The 21,745-nt window shown below is 38.6% G+C and overlaps 1 protein-coding gene across 1 annotated transcript in view; it reads left to right on the top strand.

Annotated features, from left to right (window-relative positions):
- The first annotated feature begins 1,229 nt into the window (after nt 1–1,229).
- The window catches only part of tti1 (TELO2 interacting protein 1), a 33,039-nt gene continuing 12,523 nt past the window's right edge, over nt 1,230–21,745 (top strand). Inside the window, exons 1-12 of the mRNA XM_059334079.1 lie at nt 1,230–1,370; nt 3,678–4,417; nt 5,585–5,922; nt 6,024–6,282; nt 7,464–7,638; nt 7,795–8,087; nt 11,986–12,408; nt 13,931–14,090; nt 14,727–14,894; nt 15,024–15,175; nt 18,216–18,356; nt 19,611–19,815. Of these exons, the coding sequence (XP_059190062.1) occupies nt 3,692–4,417; nt 5,585–5,922; nt 6,024–6,282; nt 7,464–7,638; nt 7,795–8,087; nt 11,986–12,408; nt 13,931–14,090; nt 14,727–14,894; nt 15,024–15,175; nt 18,216–18,356; nt 19,611–19,815 (3,040 nt within the window). The 5' untranslated portion in view covers nt 1,230–1,370; nt 3,678–3,691. The remainder of the gene's footprint in view (nt 1,371–3,677; nt 4,418–5,584; nt 5,923–6,023; nt 6,283–7,463; nt 7,639–7,794; nt 8,088–11,985; nt 12,409–13,930; nt 14,091–14,726; nt 14,895–15,023; nt 15,176–18,215; nt 18,357–19,610; nt 19,816–21,745) is intronic.

Genomic DNA, 21,745 nt, shown 5'->3' with positions numbered 1-21,745 from the left:
ATCAGATAAGAACCCAGCAAAGAAGAGCTAGAGGGAGATTGTTTATTTATCAGTTTAGTTTATCAGTGTTTTATTGTCGACACTAATATTGGTAACACTTTACTCTAAGGTGTCTACATAAGAGTGACATGAGCGTGTCATAAACATGACATGGGATGTGTCATGAACATTAATGACACTTTGAAGTAACATTAATGCTCATGATACTTGTCATGTCATGTTTCTGACAGGCTTGTGTGACTCTTATGTAGACACCTTCAAAATAAAGTGTTACCGTATCTTGCTTAAGTCACAAAGGCATGTTCAAAAAATTGCCAGTCATTTATTCCTCTTAAGTTACATAATTTACACACAGTGTTATTACTATGCCAATAGCCATCCTTTGTTACATCCTTTTTGAGTGAAATGATCAATAAATGTCATGTATTACACTTTTGGTGAAGTTTTTTGTGTTTCCTGCAAAACTTGAAAAAATGAGTTAGGCGATTATTTTAACAGGGTGACGTAATTCAGCTTGCTTGTGTTATACGAGTGTCTTAAAGGCTTTGGTCTTAGTGTGTGACATGAAATTATTTTTTTCTAAGACTATCATTCATACAGTAGCTTTCAATCGTCACTTTATTAAATAAAACAATTTAAAGATTGCCATTTCTGTTAAGTAATTGAGTATTAATAACCATGTACTTAAACACTCACATAACATTCGACCATGCTTCACTGATATGGCAATATTCACACATTTCTACGATGGGAGCATTGTTTACTTTATACTCCACTACATTTAGCTGCCAGCTTTAGTTACTTTAAACCGCATAACAGTATATTAAGTAGTTAAAATGAGCCCTACCTTGAGAAATTAAAATGCTGCTTACACAAATGCATCAATACAAATAATATTATAATACATTAAGAGTATATATAACAATCTGAGTGGGTCCATTCTGCATAACGAGTACCTTTCTTTTGATTTTTTAATTTTAAATTTAAGTTAATTTTTCATTTTGATGCGGATACTTTTGTATTTTTACTTAAGTTTTGAATGCAGGACTTTTACTTGTAGTGGAGTTATTTTACAGTGTGGTGTTAGTACTTTTACTAAAGTTGGGGATCTGAATACTTTGTGCACCATTGTTTATTATACAGTCTTAAAGGTTGTTGATACATAGTAAAATATTATGTTGTTTTATTTTGAAGCTTAATAGCAAAAACCGGAAGTTTACGTCAAACATGTGCTGTCGTCGCATAATGATGACGTTTCCTTGGAGTTCAGTAACTTGTGTGATGTGATGTTTTTATCTATTTAAAATAAAACCTTTTCTATGGACTTATTGCTCCACGCAGTGGGTCGACTTACAGCTGCTAACGTGAAGGTAGGCTACCTGTGTGCTGACGGTGTTAGCGCAGTGCAGCTTCAGCAGCAGCTGGATGCTGTTAGCTCACTGTTGGATTAACGTTACAGTCATGCTGTATGAGATGCTCTGCTGGACATAATGCTGCTGTTTATCTGTTTCTTAACCCTCTGGAGTCCATATTTATTGAAAAAACACATGTTTATTTACAGTCATATTATATATGATATGTAGACAGGCTGAGAAAGCCAGTTGAAAGTGCATCATAGGAGCTTTCACAGTGTGTCATTTGTTTCTAGACCATTTTTAAAATGGGAATTTTCTTTCTACAATGAAAACTATTACCATTTTTAATTTACATGCAAATAGACTGTTTTGTAGTTTTATTATTTTTTCTTCTGTTCCATAGACACTTGTGTCTTTTGTTTGTGTTTTCGGTTCCTTGCAGCTTTATACTTTGTTAATTAAAATTAAAATTAAAATCTGACTGGTAGCCAAGTTTGTGTGGAGAAAAAGGAGCCGTGCATGTGATGTAAGGACAGACTGAAAGATGCTAAACAGAGACAGAAATGAATGCATAGTAAGTTGACAAATTTGAACCAAAATCTCCTGGACTTCAGAGGTTTAACTTAAATACGGTTTAAACTTTGACATATTGGGCCATTGGTTAAGTCATTTAGTCCTCAAACAATATTGCAGTGGCTAACTTAATACTGGTTGGTAGAACAAACCTAGTCAAATCAAATCAAATAGCCTTTATTGTTATTATATAGTCATTTAAAAATATGGTAGAACACTGAGCTAAAACAGGGACTAAAACGAGGACGTGTGATAGCATAAATAAATATAAAAATAGATACATTACCACTGAAAATACTACAAATTATATAGATGAGTTAATTGTATTGTATATCAGTTTTCTTGCACAAATGGGCATTTAGAATGCAGTTCTTCTATCCTGCTTTTTTACTATCCTATGTGGGTGGATGGGCCCAGGGAAAGAAGCTGTTTTTCATCTTGCTAGTTCTGTATCTCAAGCTTCTGTAGCTCCTCCCAGAGGGCAGCAGGCTGAGCAGGTGGTGACCTGAGTGGAGGTGGTCATGGGCAATCTTTCTCTCTCTGGAAAGACATCTTGAGCTGGCAATGTCGTCCAGGGAGAGCAAGGGGCAGCTTTCTTTTCTTTTTTTCAACATTCAGAGAAGATAGACATTTTTTTCTTGACTGTCCAACCCTTTTAAAAAATACAATTATTTTTTCAGTTTACAGAGAATTAATAAGTTACCAGTCAAGAATATTTTCAGTGCCAGTGTTAGAAAATTCTAATACTGCTGTATCAGAAAATGACTCATTCTATTAGAGCCTATTAACTAATGTTTCAAAAATATTGTGGGCACAAGTTAACTAACTTGCATGAACAAGATAATATTTTCTTCCCAAAAGCTTGTTTGCACAAGATTAAAAAACATCACCTTTTGGGACTTTGTCATTTTTGAATTAAATTTAAAATTGTTAAATTAACTTGTGAACAAAAAGAAAGCAGGTGTTCGCATAGGTTAAACTAACCTATGTGAACACCTGCACAAGATAATAACTTGTTCCCAAAAGATGTTTTAACATTTGCACACAAGATTGAAAAAATAATCACTTAATTTATAGTAAATTAGCTTGTGCGCACAAAATAATAATTTGGTCCCAAAACATAATTGTCTTGAGCACACACTGCAAAAGATAAAAAACTTTGTGGGCTCTGTAAAATCAGCCAGTGGTAAATAAAATATGCGATTTGAAAATCTCAAAAAGTTACTGGTTAGCATGGCATGTGGCCTTTACAGATTTAATCTTAAAGTCAAAATGTAAATAATTTTAGCTCTAAGACTATATACATTTTGATAATGCTTTATAATAAGGTCCTTAATAACCATTAATTAACAAGTAATGAGGCATTGTTCTCGCTTTAGATCCGGTAGTTGCAAAAAGCATAGTTAACTTATAGTTAACTTATGATAGATGAGCAATAAAGTATATTTTAATATCAATAAGCAAACAAAATAAGATTAATAAAGGCATGGCAAAGACATAATGGGTGGGTCATGGGTGTTTGTAATGCCATTATTAACACTTATATAACCTTATAAACACACAATTATGTTAATAAGCATCTTGTAAGGACTTACAAGGGCCTTATTACTTGTTAATTAATGGTTATTACAAGGACCTTAATATAAAGCGTTACCTACATTTTTGCTGCTTGTATGACCTTAAACATTAATCAGTTTAATTTATCTAATTCTCACATCTCCCATTTCTCCTTCCTGCCCATCATTAAAGTAACCTCTGCTGTCATGCGTCCAATCATGACTCAGATCAGCGATCCAAAGATCGCCTTTGCCTACCTGCGGCCGGCCTGCGTCCTCCTCACCAAAGCGCCCACTGTGACCAATGTGGAGACGCTGAGCGGCCAGTTAAAAGAAGTCAACGATGCCACATTGCAGCAGCTCCAAGAGTACGTCCTCTTCCCTCTCCGATTCGTCCTTAAAGTCCCCGGGCCCAAGAAGGACAAGCTGGTGCAGGCCGTGGCCGAGGCCATGAGCCACCTCCTGGAGAACACTTGTGTCCAGAGCTGGGAGACCCTCCGTGACCTCCTCTCAGAGCTCTGCCTCTGCCTGTGCTCTCCAACCGATCCTGGGAAACCTGCAGAAACCTCAGAGGAGCTGAAACTGGCTGTGCTGAGGTGCCTGGACGCACTGCTTCATGCCGCTTATGGCGATATAGTCTTTAAACTCTTTGAAGCAACGATGCTGCCCGGACTGGGAGCTGCCGTATCTCTGCTGCTGGCTCTAGCAGAGAAGGAGAAATCTAGAGATGTACAGGCAGCAGCCTTGAAGTGCCTCCAGGCTTTGACTCTACAGTGTGACTGCAGCCAGGTGCATGTGGTCCCGTCCTCAGAGGAGAGATGTGCTGTTGGCAGCACCATGGCTTCATTCCTACCGGGGATCACTGTGGCGGTAGCCAGGATCATTACAGGAGATCTGAGACAAGGCCATGCAGTCACAGTCAGAGCCATCAAGGTACCACATCTCTGAATTCATTCATATTTCCTGGTGTGATTATGCAGTTATACACTCTACAGATATGGCCTTTGTGCTACCAAAACTTTAATGTGGTACAACCTCAATTCCAATAAAGTTGGGATGCCATGTACAACGTAAATGAAAACAGAATGCATCAAAAGTGTATATATTACCAAAAACCGCAAAATTTCCAGGTTAAGCATTCTGTTTTTTAGAGGTGTGGGGAAAAGTCGATACAGCATAGTATCTTGACATTTTTGGTGGCAATTTGATATCGTTTTATAGCTGCTAAGTATCGATATTTAGTGTTCAAGACTGTCAGTATTTTTGCAGTTGTTTTTTTTTCGCGCGGGCCGTATCGGCCTCCCTTTTAGAAATATACTGGAGATACTGGTATCATATGAAACTAGGAGATCTAAGGAATCTATAGGCAGGATATCCTGTCGGGAAGGGTTATGAATAATGAAATAATGAAATGACACTGAAAAGTTAGTCTTTTATGTTTCATTAAAAAAAAATCAGAGCAGAGAAGTAAAGTTTGATAAAATGCTGCAGTTATTGTCGTCCATACGTGTTTGATATCTGTTCAGTTCAGTTTGACTGAATACTTTGTTGGTCAGTCTGTGGGTTTGGGTGCACATCACCTCTCTGTCGCAGATTGTTTGTAGCTCATAGAATTGTGCAGTGTAGTCTCAGCCCACCTATTTATTTATGGTCTGATTAGGGACTGAAGCTGCTTATATTTTTTGGACTTTTTGTGATTTTGTTTGCACAGTGCAGATTGAGTCGTCACATATTGGGCTCCTGTTTTAAGTTACATTTGAATTTAAGCAGCAGTCTGTAAGGTACATGTAGTTTTATTCAATTTGGGTTTAATTGCTGAACAGTTGCACTTTTCACATGTTCCCAGTGAACACAGGTTATGTTTACTTATTATGTCAATTGGGAAATTGGCCAAATTTGCCCTGATAGTGGGTATTAGTTGTGCGGGAAAAAAAATATCGGTATTGGTAATCGGCTAAATGAGTTGTAAAAATTGGCATATTGGATATCGGCAAAAAATCGTGCATCCCTAAGAGAGAGTGATTATATCCTTGTACAGATATAAAGCAGTGGTTTCTTTATGCCACACAACCATCTCTTTTCACCCTTATTGTCATTCAGGTTTGGTCCAGGACTGTGGGACTTGTCATGGAAGACTCCCAGCTTCAGGCCAGTGGGACCTGGAAGACTCCGTCACCAGAGTTGGGGAGAATCGCGCAGCTGATGGTCCGTCGGGCATCAGACTGGGTGGAGAGCACGGCAGAGAAACTGTGTGTCCTCCTGAAGAAGATCATCTCCTGCACCTCGGCTCACAAGCACTGGAGGGTCAGACTAGAGATGGTGGAGCTGGGTGACCACCTGCTGGCCAGGTGCAGCCAGTCACTGGGAGAGTGTGTGGGGCTGCTACTGGAAGCACTGGTGGGAGCAGTCAATGATGAGGAGCCCAGAGTCAGAAAGAGGTTTGATTTGATTTACTTTTTTTGTGAGGACAAAAAATGATAGCCCAGAATACTTGATAACATGATGTTTCATGTGAATTCTCTCTTGTCTTCGCCTCCAGGTGTGAAGTGGTTCTGCAGGAGGTATCACAGAGGAATCAGAGCAGCAGCAGCAGTGCTCAGACCTTCACTGACGTGCTTTCAGAGAATCTCCACTCTTTGGCCACCTCTCTACCCAGACTCATGAGGACCTCTGATGACCAGAAGAAGCTGTTTGTCCTCAACGTGTTTCTTGGGTATTTAAAAGTCCTGGGACCGCTCGTCTCTGTGATACTGAATTCTGCTGCTCATCTTGAGAGGATTTCCAAAGCCTTGATGCAGGTAATGTTAGCCACAGTTGTGTTAGATTAAAGTTCATATTCTGTTTGAATGGGAATCAGGGTAAAGTATGGCTTCATGATTGTTGTTAATCAAATTAAGTTAATTATCCAAAAACAAGCAAAAAGTTAAAAAAAAATCTCAAGTTGTCCTTGCACCAGTTGTTAGTCATAGACTACTCACCGGCCACTTTATTATGTAGCAAGGTGTACCTTATAAAGTGGCACCCGGTGTGGTCTTCTGCAGTTGCAACCCATCTGCTTCAAGGTTGGAAGTGTTGTGTGTTCAGAGAGTCTTCTGCAGACTTTCATTATAACGAGTGGTTATTTGAGTTACTGTTGAACCAGTCTGGCATCAACAAGCATCAAGACTCTGGATATTTTCTCTTTTTCCGACCGTTCTCTGTAAACCCTAGAGACAGTTGTTAGATCAGCAGTTTGTGAAATACTCAGACCAACAACCATGCCACGTTCAAAGTCACGTAAATCACCTTTCCTCTCAATTCTAATGCTTAGTTTGAACTTCAGCAGCTCGTCTTCACCATGCCTACATGCCTAAATGCATTGAGTTGCTGCCATGTGATTGGCTGATTAGATAATTGCATTAACATGCAGTTGAACAGGTGTACCTTATAAAGTGGCCAGTGAGTGTATATATTAAAACAGGGCAGCTTCCCAAAAGTGAAGCCAAAACACCTGCATTGCCCCTTGTGGCTGGCTGCAGTATAAGTCAAAATCCCACCTCCTCCAGGTAAACAAAAAGATAAAATGTAAATAAAAGTACACATCAAATACATTTAAACTTATTTTAATTATTTATTATTATTATATATTTTTTATGAAATATTTTGATGAAATTATTTTTTTAGCCAAATCCAGCACACTGGACCTGTGAATCAGACATTATTATTATTATTATTATTATTATTATTATTATTATTATTATTATATGAATGTTGAGTGAATAGGGGGGTAGGACTTTAAAAGTATATACTCCTTACTCCTTTTTGAACATGTACAATGAGTGGAATCACACTGAAAAGATATTGTTCTATTCTTTTCAATTGTTTTTTTATTTTGTCATTTTATTTTATTTCTATTTCTTTTTTTACATGTTCAACATAAAAAATTCAAATCAAATCAAAAATGAAATTGTAAAAAAACACAACAAACACTCCTCTACAGGTACTGGAGCTGGATGTGATGGATGTTCGCATCGTGGAGGAGAGGAGTTACCCTGTTGCCATGGAGACGACCTCAGGCTGTGATTCCCATGCTGCTCACATAAAGAGGAAGCATTTTCTCTACTTCACAGATGAGAAGATCTTCTCTGTGCTCATGGAGATCTGTCGAACATTAGGTACATCAGAATGATCTGCAGGACAATATAGTGCTTTACATCCTTGTCAAATGTATTTAAAAGAAATATGAAGAACTTATACATAGAAAAGTTAGACTAATGTTAGTGACATTTTGTTTGACAACTCTCCTCCCAAGTAACTTTTTCTATCTCTAGGTTACTTCGGTAACATTTACCTGCTGACGGATCACTTTCTGGACCTGTACCAGCAGTCTTCAGCGTACAGAAAGCAGGCTGCCATGGTGCTCAATGAGATTGTCAGGGGTGCAGCAGGCATCGCCGTGGCAACAGAGGGGCAGGGTTTGGAGAGCCAAGTCCGGGGACACTCTGCCACCCTGGAAGACCTGAAAGTGGCAGTGGTGTCCATCATGGAGGAGTACACCAGTCTGAACAACTGGCACTTGATTACTGTCAGTGAGGAGACTGATAGAGACCGACAGGACCAGCAGGTGAGGAGAGTTTCAGCCCTGCAGCTTTGGTATTTTTTCAGGATTTTGCTTGGTCACAGTTTCAAAAAACAAATCAAAATCTGCACACTGATATAGGCTTTAGATTGATCTATTCTCAAATGTAGATTACAGTGTTTCCTCTAGGATTTTTTTCAGCAGTGGGGGTAAAGGGTTATTTGGCCCCTGGATGGTGTGTGTATGTAAATATCATTCAGCATTGGTGTATGTGTAAATATAATTTATAAAGTCTAAAAAATGACACTTGCCTGCAAAACAAGCTTCAGAAGCAGTGTTTCCCACAAGATTTTATGAGATTATGATGGTGGGAGTCGAACAAAGTAGGGGGGTCCGGGGGCATGAGCCAATCCAATGTTTGCCCTGAAAGCCTAAGTTTGGTGCCTCTAAAACATTCTAATGCCACTATTCCGTCTTAATCATTGCATATTTTAATGAATTATTGTAAAGCAGAACAATGGTTCTTCTATGTTTTATTTAAGGCATCATATTTTGACAGTCTTCTTGTAAATTCTGTGGCGGACTCTGTTAACACATCCATGCTCTTATTTTGAAAGCTAGATGTGTTTACTTTTATTTTGAAGGCAGGTCTTACACGGTCTTACCTGGGCGGCGACACTAAATGAATATAGCAGGAACACCTGTAAAGAGGAACCATTTTGATCTCCAGGATCTTGTTCGGGCAAACGTGACAAAGAAAGAAAACATATTTTTTATAGGCAGCAATTAGCCTGAATTGACATCAATTGCCAGTAGGGATGTAAAGATGCATTGCGAGACAGTTAAAAATCCAAACAAATGTGTGATGATGTCGCGATACCAACAGCAGAAGGTGTAATCTACTTTGATTTCACTTGTTCAACAGCTTACATCACTGTCAGTTACAGAGACAGAGCGCATTCCAGCCCGGCTCCATGAATCCAAGGTGGATATTTTTACATTTATACAGAGCCAGGCTATCTGTTTCCTCCTATTTCCATTCTTTATGCTAAGCTAAGCTAACTTCCTGCTTGCTCGAGCTTCGTATTTAGCATAGAGACATCAAGAGAGTGCTAATCAATCTTCTCATCTAACTTTTCTCAAGAAAGCAAATAAGAGAAATGATCAAAATGCCACACTGCTCCTTTAATGTTCGTTAACCCTTGTGTTGTCTTAAGGCTCAAAAATGACCCTATGTTTAACAGCAGGCGAAACCCCCTTAATGATCTTTTCTCAGCTTGAAATTTAATGACTTTTCCTAGAATGAGCCCAACATGTGAAAAAGTAAAACATTGCCTTTGTTCATATTTCCATGAAGGCTGTACACCAACAGGGTACAGATTTTGATTTAGGGGTCGTTTTTGGACCCAGTAGCTATAAAATCATTTTCATACTGGAGGCTCAACTGGTTTGGGGTGTGCAGCAAACTAATGGAAATGTTTTACCACTCTATAATTGAATCTGACCTGACCTTTGCCATTGTTCCTGATTTGGCAGCCTCACATTAGGTAATAACAAAATGTTAGAATATATTGTTAAAGTTTAGGTAAAATTGTTGGCGTCACTTTACCCAATCTCTCTACAACCTTTTGTAGGAGGGTAAACTCAGTGTCCTGACCATCCTCTCCATGCCGAGTTCAGCTCCTACCCTCAGGCAGGAGATTTAGTGCCAATGGCCAAATCAAACCGAATAAAAAATAATTAATAACTCAACTTAATTTGAATTTTAACAGTAAGGATACATCCAATGTATACAATGTAATGATAGTCCTGCCTGTGATTGTGCTTTCTATGTCTTTATGCTGTGTTTTTTTTATTTTTCACCTGCCTGCAGAACAAATTTCCCTCAAGGGACAAAAAAGTTGAAGTTGAAGAAGAAATGCATGCATGCACATACACATGCATACTAAAAAAATATGTTTACACCTTTAGCAATAGAAATAATAAAAATAAACCCCAACTTAAGTAAAACAGTAAACTGGATATGACAGGTGTGCTGTAATAAAACGAGTGGATTCCACTAATTAAATCCAGTTTTTCTGAGCTGTAAAGAGAGAAAACCTCAATATTAACAAAGTTTGTGATGAATGACAGGTTGTTTCTTCATGCAAGATAGATTTGGGGTTTAAAATTCAATCAAGCTGCTTTATTTAAGAGGTTTAGTTTAGGTTGGTCATTTTTGACCTTTATGTGGTGCATACATAAAGTTAAGACAACACAAGGGTTAAGGTTTGATGTGGCAATGGATTTTCTTATAGGCTATGAATATTTCATCATCATCAGCTACATTTGCTGGTCAGAAAACTCTTTGGGAATGATCATCGTGTGTAATAGATGCTCCCACTCTTCACAGAGTGATATGCTGAATGAATACTTTGCCATTTGATTTCAATATGTTACATCTCATTTTGTATTCTGTGAACATTTTCTAATCAAGTGTGATATTAGACTCCCAGGCTCAGCCCATATTACACAACTCTTTCTGCATTTTAATTTGATTACGGTCAGATCACTTCGCTCCAAACAAAAGAAAGACACTCACACAGTCTGGCCTTGGACTGACCGCTGTGTGCTCTTATGTCTGAGCACACTGAGCAGAGGGTTACAGGGTTTCAAGTAACGGCTCTAAACCCTCACGGCTGGATTATTGAGCTGACAGGCAGAGACTATATTTCAGGGCCTCCAACCAACAGAAGCCTGAAAACATTGCCAGCACTGTGTTAGTTTGGAGATAAACTTGCAGTTTTTCTCTGTCAGCTGAAATGCTGAGACCCAGAGGCACAGCAGAAAGGATTCTAGGGATAGAAATCTGCAGTAGTTAGGGATGGTTTGGCCACTGTAGAGACTGTTAGAGGTCATCCTCCAGGGCATATATTCATAAAAGGAATATAGAATAGATATGAACATGGTAGAAACTACAGGCAGGCAGCTGTATATGCTGACATAAGTGTTGGCAGATAGTTTTATGGGAAATTTTACTCATAAAGCAGGGTGACAGCTACTTACATTCATTGTATACTGTACAGGAAATTCAAACAAATAGTGTTTGATGCATTGCTTGATATTGCTCTGATTTATCTTTTTGTAAATACTTCATATTCATATTCATTCATATTTCTTGGTGTGATGATGTAGTTATACAGATCTGTAAGTAAATTTGTACTGACCCCTTTATGCCACCAAAACTTTAACCTGGTACAACCCAAATTCCAATAAAGTTGGGATGTTGGGTAAATTAAAACAGAATGCATCAAAAATGTATATTTTACCAGAAATTTTTTTCCAGGTTGAGCATTCTGTTTTTTTATTATGTTGTTTATTATGTAAAGTCGAATAAAGAGAAAGTGATTATATCCTTTTTTGATAAAACTCTGATTTATCTTTTTGTAAATATTTATACTCTATAAAATTTTATGGAAGAGGATTAGGGCCAGGTAGGGGAAAAAACTAATGAGAGGAGGACTTTGTTATTTCATTAAGCAGTTTGAGAAAGAAGTTGAAATGTCAAGGATAAAGTCAACTTTTTGAATTTGGTAAAGTAGACTGCATGCTACAAGCTGATTTTCCTCAGTACGTCTAATACATGTCTTAAAATATATGCATAAATTACATGCAAGCAGATTTTTCTACTACCAAGAATATCTCTGAGCGGTAGTGTATCTAGATGTTTTACTACCACCAAGAATTGTCACGGTGCTGTCCTCCAGTGCGTGCAGGAGACCCTTAAAGACATTGCTCCACAGCACTACTAGTGGCCAAAAACTCCACAGGGTACCTTTCAGATCTTTGGAATAAATAAACTTGCGTTGACCTTTTTATCTCTATATCATACAATATTATTGAATTGTACAGGACAAACTGTGTGATGCATGATAATGACTGTCTGTCTTTTGTCTCTCTGCAGCTGCTCAGTCCGTCCAGACTTCTCTCAATATCCAACAATGATTTCAACAACACTCAAACAAACTCTCTCCAAGTGACCTGTCCTTCACTCGGCAGCCCGTCCTCCTCCTCCTCCTCATCCACCTCCACAATCCACCAGCTCAACAGCAACATCTGGCAGCTGTGCATCCAACTGGAGGGCATCGCCTGCTTTGCTCAGGCGCTGGGGCTTGACTTTCGGCCCTTTTTGATGACATCACTGTACCCTGTACTGGAAAAAGCTGGAGAGGAGACACTGTTGGTGAGCCAGGCAGCTCTGGGCTCCATGTGGGACATCAGTCAGGCCTGTGGCTACCTCTCGCTGAAGGAGCTGATCAATGAGAACTCCGACTATCTGCTCAATGACATATCACTCAACCTGCAGAGGCTCAGCCAGCACCCACAGGTAACAAACACTAGAGGTGTGAATCAGCAGAGGCCCCACGATACGATTTTATCTCGATACTTGAGTCACGATACCATATTATTGCAATTTTAAGCATTTTGCGATTATGGTGAGTGTTGCGAACCCAGAGAGCCTATTTCAGCATGACGTCAGAGGTCACATGACCGGTTTGAAAATCACCATGAAACATAAAGAAAGCCTAACTTTGCAGCGTTCTTTTGACAACTTCCTGACATGATATACATGATGCCCATAGATTCCTTACATCTTCTACATTAATATGATACCATAATATCCACTAAATTCCTAAAAGTGAGCTGCGGAACAGTAAAAATTAACGCTAAATATCGATACTTGGTGGCCATGAATTGATATAATATTGCCATTGTTTTGTCCGACCAAAATAAAATAGTATATTTTCAGAATAGAGAATATATTGAATTGCTTGATAAATCAGAATAAGAATTCTTTGCAGTTAATTTCATTTTTTTTTTAAATGATAGTAATAGCAGTTTCATATTCATCATTCATGGGGTACTGGGTCACAAGTAAGTCTCAAGTTTTGACAATATGGTCCAGAGTCAAGTCCCAAGTTAAGAACAACAAGTCCTAAATCAATCAAGTTCAAGTCATGTACTTTGTGTTTTAGTCCTAAACTTGTCATTACCCTTCACTAAATGTAAGCCACACCTACACACCCACAACCTACATACAACAAACGGCTGTCCAGCGTCCTGAAACAACAGCTCAGGATGCATCTTGGCCAGTAATTTTGTAGTTTTTGTTATTTTTCTATAGATGCATGAAACTTAAACAGTGGGGTTAATGAACCAAAAAAAAGAAACATGAAAGACAAGACTTGACCAATCAGATTTAACTATGTACACTACTGCTCAAAAGTTTAGGGTCACTTAGAAATATCCTTATTTTTGAAAGAAAAGCACAATTTCAACAGACATTCAGTCTAGACATAGTTAATGTGGTAAGTGATTATTAAAGCTGGAAACAGCTGATTTTCTTATGGAATATCTATTATACATTGTCCTGTGTTCCAGCTGCACATTGTGTTAATCCACGTTTATAGTGTTGAAAGGCTGATTGATCATTAAAACCCCTGAGCATTATGTTAGCACAGCTGAAAACTGTTTTGTGCTGATTTGAGAAGCAATAAAATGATAGAAGTAAAGTTGGAGATTTTTCCAAGATAAAATTATTGTTTCTACCCTTGTCAATGTCTTTACTATATTTCCGATTCATTTTGTAACTAATTTCATGAATAAAACAGTTTGCTGTCATGGAAATCAACACAGGCATTTTCTGGTCACATGTCATTGGTATTAAAGTTAATTCTGATTTTGCACAAATCAAACCTAAAATGATCATTCATGACTCCAGTTTGCCTCTAGTCTAAGTCATGAGTTCACCCCTCTTGTTTCTCGCCCCGGTGAATACTGTGAATGAGTGTAGATGGCTTTGCTGGGCCCTGAACATGTATTTCATCATTTCCCGTCTTGTTGGCCAGGCTCCACGGGTGCTGACAGTGATGTTGACTCACTCTGACTGCAGCCTGCTGCCTCTGGTCGGGGACATAGTTCAGGATGTGCTGATGGCTCTGGATCTCAGCTACGACCACACAGCTGCTCTCTTCTGCTCCGTGTTGCACGCACTCATGAAGGCACTGGGTAGGTGATGTCATCTCGTTTATCACGTGGTGTGAGGGAAAAGGGACAAACTGAGTATATTAGTTTGACTCTGCCATACCGACATCATAAATATTTAGTAAAACGCATCAGTCTTGTTCACTTCGAAAGCTAAATGTGAGTAAACACCTTATATAACACTTTTCACAGTTGAAGATACTGTAACATAGCATATTTATTTTTATCCCTCTGTGAGGTGTTTAATCACATTTAACAGGGCTTTCCACTAGGACATAGAATAGCCAGCCAGTGGGAAAAGTAGCTGGCTAGGGGGGTACGGGGGCATGCCCACCGAGAATTTTTTGCTGTGAAAGCCCAAATTTGGTGACCTCTCGCACATTCTAATGCAGCTATTCCATCATATACAGTGAGCTTAATAATTGCATATTTTAATTAATTATTGGACAGATTAGACTATGTCAGTCTAGGTAATTAATGCATATATTACATTACCATCCCACATTTTGCAGAAGCATTCAATTCAGATAGAGTCTAAATATTTAAGGATAATTATCCCAGGATCTTTAAAGAGAAGTGCAAGACGAGATAAAGGAAAAAGATCTTTTGAGTCACATATCTCAGTTAATCTAACCTGTTCTTGTTCTTTTTTTCCTTTAGCAAGGTGGTTTCCCTCCAGTTATGGTAGGACCAGTGAGTCTGCCAGACCCAAACAGACGTCTCCTCACAAAGAAATCCTCAACATCCGCCAGTTCCTGCTGGATCACCGCAAAGAGAAAGAGCTGGCGGAGGGCATTGGAATAGAGGAGGACGACACGGAAGACCTCGGTAATACAGCGTGATGTCTTTATGAGGATAAAACAGGACATTTTATTTCATTGTAGTATAAGTTTCATATGAATAACAAGAAAGTATGAAGTATAATAGCCAACATTGGGTGTTTGTCTGTCTCTCCAGAGGTCCCTCCTCCCATGGAGTGTGAGGATGCTGAGGATATCAGTGGTCCTGATGTGAAAGCACAGCTTCCCTCCCACCTCAGCATCACTAAAGACGTTATGGAGCGCTGCATTCACCTGCTGTCCGACCCCAGTCTCAGGCTCCGACTCAAGGTACTGTCTGTGGCATGATGTGAAGGGCAACACTGGTTTTGTGTTGTTACACTCTACATGTATGTACAAAAAAATATAAACAAGGGCTCAAAAGTTTGGGGTTAGCCAGAAAATGTCTGTGTTGTTTTCCATGAAAACAAACTATTTTATTCATGAAATTAGTTATAAAGTGAATAAAAAATACAGTAAAGACATTGAAAAGGGTAGAAATAATAATTTTAACCTGTACAAATCTCCAACTTTACCTCTAGATACTCAACCAGCCTGAGGAAGGATCATTTTATTGCTTCTCAAATCAGCACAGAACAGTTTTCAGCTGTGCTAACATAATGCTCAGGTGTTTTAATGATCAATGAGCCTTTCAACACTATAAACGTGGATTAACACAATGTGCTACTGGAACACAGGAGTGATGGTTGCTGACCATATATAATATTAATTTACCACATTAACAATGTCTAGACTGAATGACTATTTTAATTTTAACCAATCAATCAATCAGTCAGACTTTATTTGTATAGCACTTTTCATACAAAATAAATGTAACACAAAGTGCTTCACATAAAAAAGGAAAAAAATAAAATGAAAAATAAAAATAATAAAACACAGACACATGCAAACACCCTCCGCCCATGCCCAACCCTCCATCCCACCCATCCCATTAAAAACAGTAAGATTAGGTAAGATAAAAAAAAGGAAATAATAATGACAATTAAAAAAAAAGCTAGGTAAAAAATATGAAAATAAAAAAGAAATCATTAAAAAGTAGAGCATGATAAATTATAGGAAATGAATAAATAAATATAAGAGAAGATGTTTTAACACTAAGATGCATGAGCAGAAAAATATTTAAAAATGGTTCAAGTAAAAGCCAAATTAAAACGACAAAAGTTTGCTCTTAAAAATATGAAGCGTCTCTGATGCCCTCAGGTCTTCAGGGAGGCAGTTCAACAAACTTGGACCACAGTGAGAACACGACGCCTCACCATGGGTTTTTGTTCTAACTTTTGGTATTATTAAAAGGCCGCTCCCAGAAGACCTGAGGGTCCTCGACGTTCATAGGATAAAAGTAAATCAGATAAATAGGCTGGACTAAGAACATTAAGAGATTTATAAACCAGTAGAAGAATCTTAAAATCGATTCTGAAGTGCACAGGCAGCCAATGCAGACACTTTAAAATAGGTGTAATATTGAACTACAAAAGGTTTTTACACTCAGCCACATCCAAGCTAAGAAAGAAAACATTCTCTAACAGGAAGATACTTAACGTCGGGCTTACATGAAAGAAGTACACCTGCCATTCTACTGGGCAGAGGTCGGTCTGCTCATAGTTGCCGACATCCCAAAAGCCATTGAGCCATGTCAGGTTATAATAGTTGGTGAGGGGAGATATCCAGTCAAATCTGCACTGAGATATGTGATAAATGGACCTTGAAAAGGAAATGGCCTTAAGGCAGCCAGCGGTAAACTGCAGTGCTACACCACTAATCGTATATTTAAGTGGTGGTAATCTAAAAAGAACTGCATCACTAATTTCCTGGTGAAGAGAAAGAAGAAATGTCTCAAGAGGATTGCCAATTCACGCACCTAGTTACAAGGTCAGCAAAGTTGGTTGATGGACATCACTGCAGGAGCTTGCCTCTATTGTGGACACAACTACAGGCTTGCAATGCTGCGTCAAAAATACCGGATCCCTTGAGCCTCCTCAGCTGTCACAAAAATCCTTTCACAGAAGATTCCACAGGCCTGCAAGAAGACACATTATAACCTGATCAGCCACTTTTTAGCAAAGTGGGAAATTACTTCTTTGTACCTTTTTGAAGTCAAGCGTGGGAGGAGCCTTGTAAATCACTCTGGTATAAGGTCCACTTGTCTCATTTTAAGAGCCGTTCATGTTAAAATAGCCCACAGTCTGGACACTGAGTCATGCATTAATGTCATGTTTCAGTTCACATGCAGAAGAAGGCAAGTGGCAATTATGTGCTCAGCCAATGGAACAAATCTCAGAGCTGGAGGAAGAGAACGATGCAAGGCAGTGGAAAGCCTGAATCACACAAAAATACAGAACATCATACAACACAGCATCAGGTGGTTATTCGGGGCGGAATATAGGGAAGACAATAGAGGTGGGGGGAAAAATGGATACAGAATTGAATCACAATATTTTGCGTGGCAATATTATATCGATTCATGGACACCAAGTATTGATAATTTGGGGTTCCGATGGCTGTCAGTATTTTGGCAGTTTTTCTTTTGGAGGCCATAGCAGGTTCACTTTTAGGAATATACAGGATATACTGGTATGAAACTAGGAGATCTAAGGAATCTATAGGCACCATGTGCATCAGGATATCGTGTCGGGAAGTTGTCAAACTACCGTAACACTGCAAATTTAGGCTTTTTTATGAGGCTTAAAGTTGAGGAAAGTTTGATAAAATGCTGCAGTTGTTGTCGTCCATACATGTTTGATATCAGTTCAGTTCAGTTTGACTGGATACTTTGTTGGTCAGTCTGTGGGTTTGACTCTCATTGTGGAGAAATAAAAAGACTGAAGTGAGATGAACAGACTGATAATTTTCTCTTATTTGACAAATCAATTCTTGATTGCAAAATGCAGTTTAACAGTTCAATTGTAATATATTGTATCGCAATACTCACCATATCGCAATTTTTTTTAAATCGCAATAATATTGTATCGGGATAAAATTGTATTGTGGGGCCTCTGCTGATTCACACTTCTAGAAGACAAACTGTAAGAAAGGTTCTGAACTCAACAAAAACTCAAACAACTATCAGGTCTCCAAACTATCATGTGTGAAGTCAAAGCCATCAGTGACTCTTGCAACTGTATTTGTTCTGAGTAAACTTTTTCAGAGGAGTTACGGCCTCTGAAGATTAATTTTGTCTCAAGCTCACTGTCATTGCAAAGGCTGTAACAGTCTGATGCTGATGTGGGCTACTGGATGGAGACAAGATTGACGTATATTAATGGGTATATCCATATTTATTGATGGCTGTGCTTCATGTCTTTGTCCTCAGGTCTTGGACGTGCTGGAGCTGTGTGTGTGTGTGCTGAATGAGAAGGAAAATGAGCTGCTCCCGATGGCCCATCGCTGCTGGCCTGCCCTCCTGCAGAGACTAACAGCTGACGACCCTTTGGCGGTCCTCAGAGCCTTCAGGGTACGTACAGTACCCGTTCACTTAGCTGTAGTAGTATTAAAATCACTTTTTCCTGAAAATCCTTGTATTACTATTGTAACAAGAATAGATGATGTATGTCATTATGTGTAGCAACTGAACACATCTGTCTGTTTCTACTTCATTAAAATCTATGTGCATGTGTGTGTTTCTATGTGCGTGTGTGTGTGTGCATGTGTGTGTGTGTGTGTGTGTCTGTGTTTCTATGTGCATGTGTTTTTCTATGTTTCTATGTTTGTGTGTATGTATATCTATGTGCGTGTGTGTGTGTTTCTATGTGCATGTGTCTACGTGTGTGTGTTCCTACGTGCATGTGTGGGTCTATGTGCGTGTGTGTTTTTCTATGTGCATGTGAGTATCTTTGTGTGTGTGTGTGTGTGTGTGTGTGTGTGTGTGTTTTTCTATGTGCATGTGAGTGTCTATGTGTGTGTGTGTGTGTGTGTGAGTGTGTGTGTCTGTCTATGTATGTGTGTGTGTGTGTGTGTGTGTGTGTGTGTGTGTGTGTGTGTGTGTGTGTGTGTGTGTGTGTTCCTACGTGTATGTGTGTGTATCTATGTGTGTGTGTGTGTGTCCATGTGCATGCGTGTGTATCTATGTGATGACTTAAATTTAAGTCATATCTTAAAGACTTCAGCCTATGTACAATATAATGACATGTGTTTATACTGAATGAATGAAACGTTGCAGTTTTAGGCACAAGACTCGTCTCACTTCATTATGAAATTGCTAAAATTATTACTTTTGGCAGGCTGTTTACTTGCTCCTTATTTTGTGTAACATTCTTTTCAGAACATTTTAAACTAACAAGACAAGGAAATCATTAAACTGTTTGTGGATTGACTTCCCAGAGATAGCTTTTAAAGCTATTTCAGAAGATGAAAATGGCCCTCTTAACTTGTTCCCTGATGAAGAAGATCACACTTGTTTGTGATCATTTCTCAAAGTACAGGTGTCAATTGATTCTACTGTCACTGTCAATTAGTTTGCTTGTCTTTAGTTGGACTATTTTTGTATCATTTTCCCAGATGGATGGACAAATCAGACACAACTACGTTTGTAAATTGTCATTTAGTCTGTTGACTGCTGCTGTGGGCATCAGCAGTGTGGCAGCTTTTGGGTTGTGTCCAGGTTTTGTAAATACTACGGTTAATCCAGGGGATAATACTTGTCAAGAAATGTTATTACATTTTGGCAACTTTCTGCGTGCGTACTTTACATGCTGAGTGTCTCTGCCAGGTGCTGTGTACGCTGGGTGAAACATGTGGTGACTTTCTGAGGAGGAGGGTATCCAAAGAGGTTCTGCCCAAGCTGAGCTCCTCGCTGGTGCGGCAGGCTCCAATCAGCGCCAAGGCAGGACCCGTCTACGCACACACCCTGGCCTACAAACTGCAGCTGGCTGTGCTGCAGGGGCTGGGATCGCTGTGCCGGAGGCTGGACCTGGGTAAGAGAACAGAAGCACAAAAAAACACAGGATTCCCGGCAAAGCACACGATCCATTTTCATTCTTTGTGATCCAAGGTTATTATAGTTAACGAAAACTAGCGAAACAATGAAAACTAGAATCTGAAAAACATTTTCGTTAACTGAAGTAAAAATAAAAACTAGAGTTTTGTATTTTTTTTTGTATGTGATTACAAAACTAACTAAAATTATAGTGCAAATGTCCTTCGTCTTCATCTTGTCTACTTTTTTCTTACAGTTAGCATTAGTAAATATGTTTATTGAGACTGGGATTGTCTACACAACTGTGTGAGTCGATTGCCTTCAAAAAGTTCAACACTTCACTCGAACCAAAATTCAAAACACCTGGAGCTGCAAGAGTTACTAACCTTATCGGGGCTGAGATGGATAAGGCAAAAGATATAAAGGCAAAATTTATTGTGACCTTTTTGAATCTCGCTTTCAACAAATACCCCATTACAAAAAAACTGAAATTAATAAAAACTAGCAAACTCACTCTAAAAACTCATTAAAACAACAAAATTAAATCTAAAACTAATGAAAAATCCCAAACTATAACTATTGGTATGATCTGACCTGGTATAACGATAATCAGACAAAGTAGAAAGTGGACGAAGAACATTATGATGATCTTAGCTGTGATAAGAAGGGCTGTAGTCAACTGAAAAGTCAACTAAAATTATACCTACTCTTCAACCAATCGATTGGTCGATGTAAATAATCTGCATGTTATCCCTAGAGGAAAAACATCAGCCACATTGTCCTGGGCGCACTCTACCTGTTAGTGTTGTGTGTCCACCAAACTCTTTTTCCTGAGGCCGTCCCAATTTTTAATCCTTTGCAATGGGAGCACCACATGTTAACCCTATGCTACAAACAGCAGGGTTATAAACTGAGAGTCTATTCTGTGCTGAACTCAGCTGGGAAATAAAAACACTTTGATGGACACACAGCCTTATGAAAGTAACACCAGCGATTGTCCGAACCATGAGAAATTGGTCAGACAGGAACATATCGCCCAACCAATCAACGACAGGTTTCTATTAAAAGTTGATACAACTAGGGGTGTGCCGTATCGTATCGTTCAAGTTAATACCGATATATTTTTTAGATGATTTTAAAAAATGCATTTCGCGATATTGGCAAAATTTCTACTTCTTGACGTAGTGACGTCATTGCATTCAAAACTTACTTAAGTTAAAGTACAAAAGTACCTGCAACAAAATGTACTTAAATTAAGTAAAGTAAAAGCACTCGTTATGCAGAATGGACCCACTCAGATGTTTTATATATTCTATATATATTGTTGGATAATTATTTTTGATGCATTCATGTGAGCAACATTTTCTGCCTCTAAGGTAGGGCTAATTTTAACTTTAACTTCCTATTATTCTTTTATGTGGTTTAATTTATAAAAATGTTTAATCGCATTTTGTATGTCAAATCTTGATGGGAAAAGCAGCTAAATCTAGTGGAGTAAAAATACAAAATTGCCTGTAAAATGTAGCAACATTTTGAGGATAGATTAGCTCTGTTATACAGAGGCAGTCTATTCTCAATAGTATGTAATATGTAATATTTACAAGAGTGTGCTAATGAGAGTTTTGGTGACTAACCAGAATATTGTGCTCCAAGTCAAGCCATCAACAAAAAACAGACAAACAACCAGTAATCTACATGCAAATCTTCTAAAAGTTTTGTCTAATTTATACTCAGATGGGTGGCCATTAGAGCTTTTCTACATCTAGCCAATAGGACCAGCTCATTTTCAAGACTTCAAAAATGAAAAACACAGGACTCAGTGACTTGTTTTACCACCAGATGGTAGTCTTGTACAACAGTGAAAACCAGGCAGAGGTACCCTAGCAGGAGCTAATGTATCTCAATTGTCCTCCTCTGTTTTACTATGA

The sequence above is a fragment of the Centropristis striata genome, chromosome 5 (assembly GCF_030273125.1).
Source record: "Centropristis striata isolate RG_2023a ecotype Rhode Island chromosome 5, C.striata_1.0, whole genome shotgun sequence".
Taxonomy (NCBI): domain Eukaryota; kingdom Metazoa; phylum Chordata; class Actinopteri; order Perciformes; family Serranidae; genus Centropristis; species Centropristis striata.
This window is presented reverse-complemented; position numbering and strand designations above follow the sequence as displayed.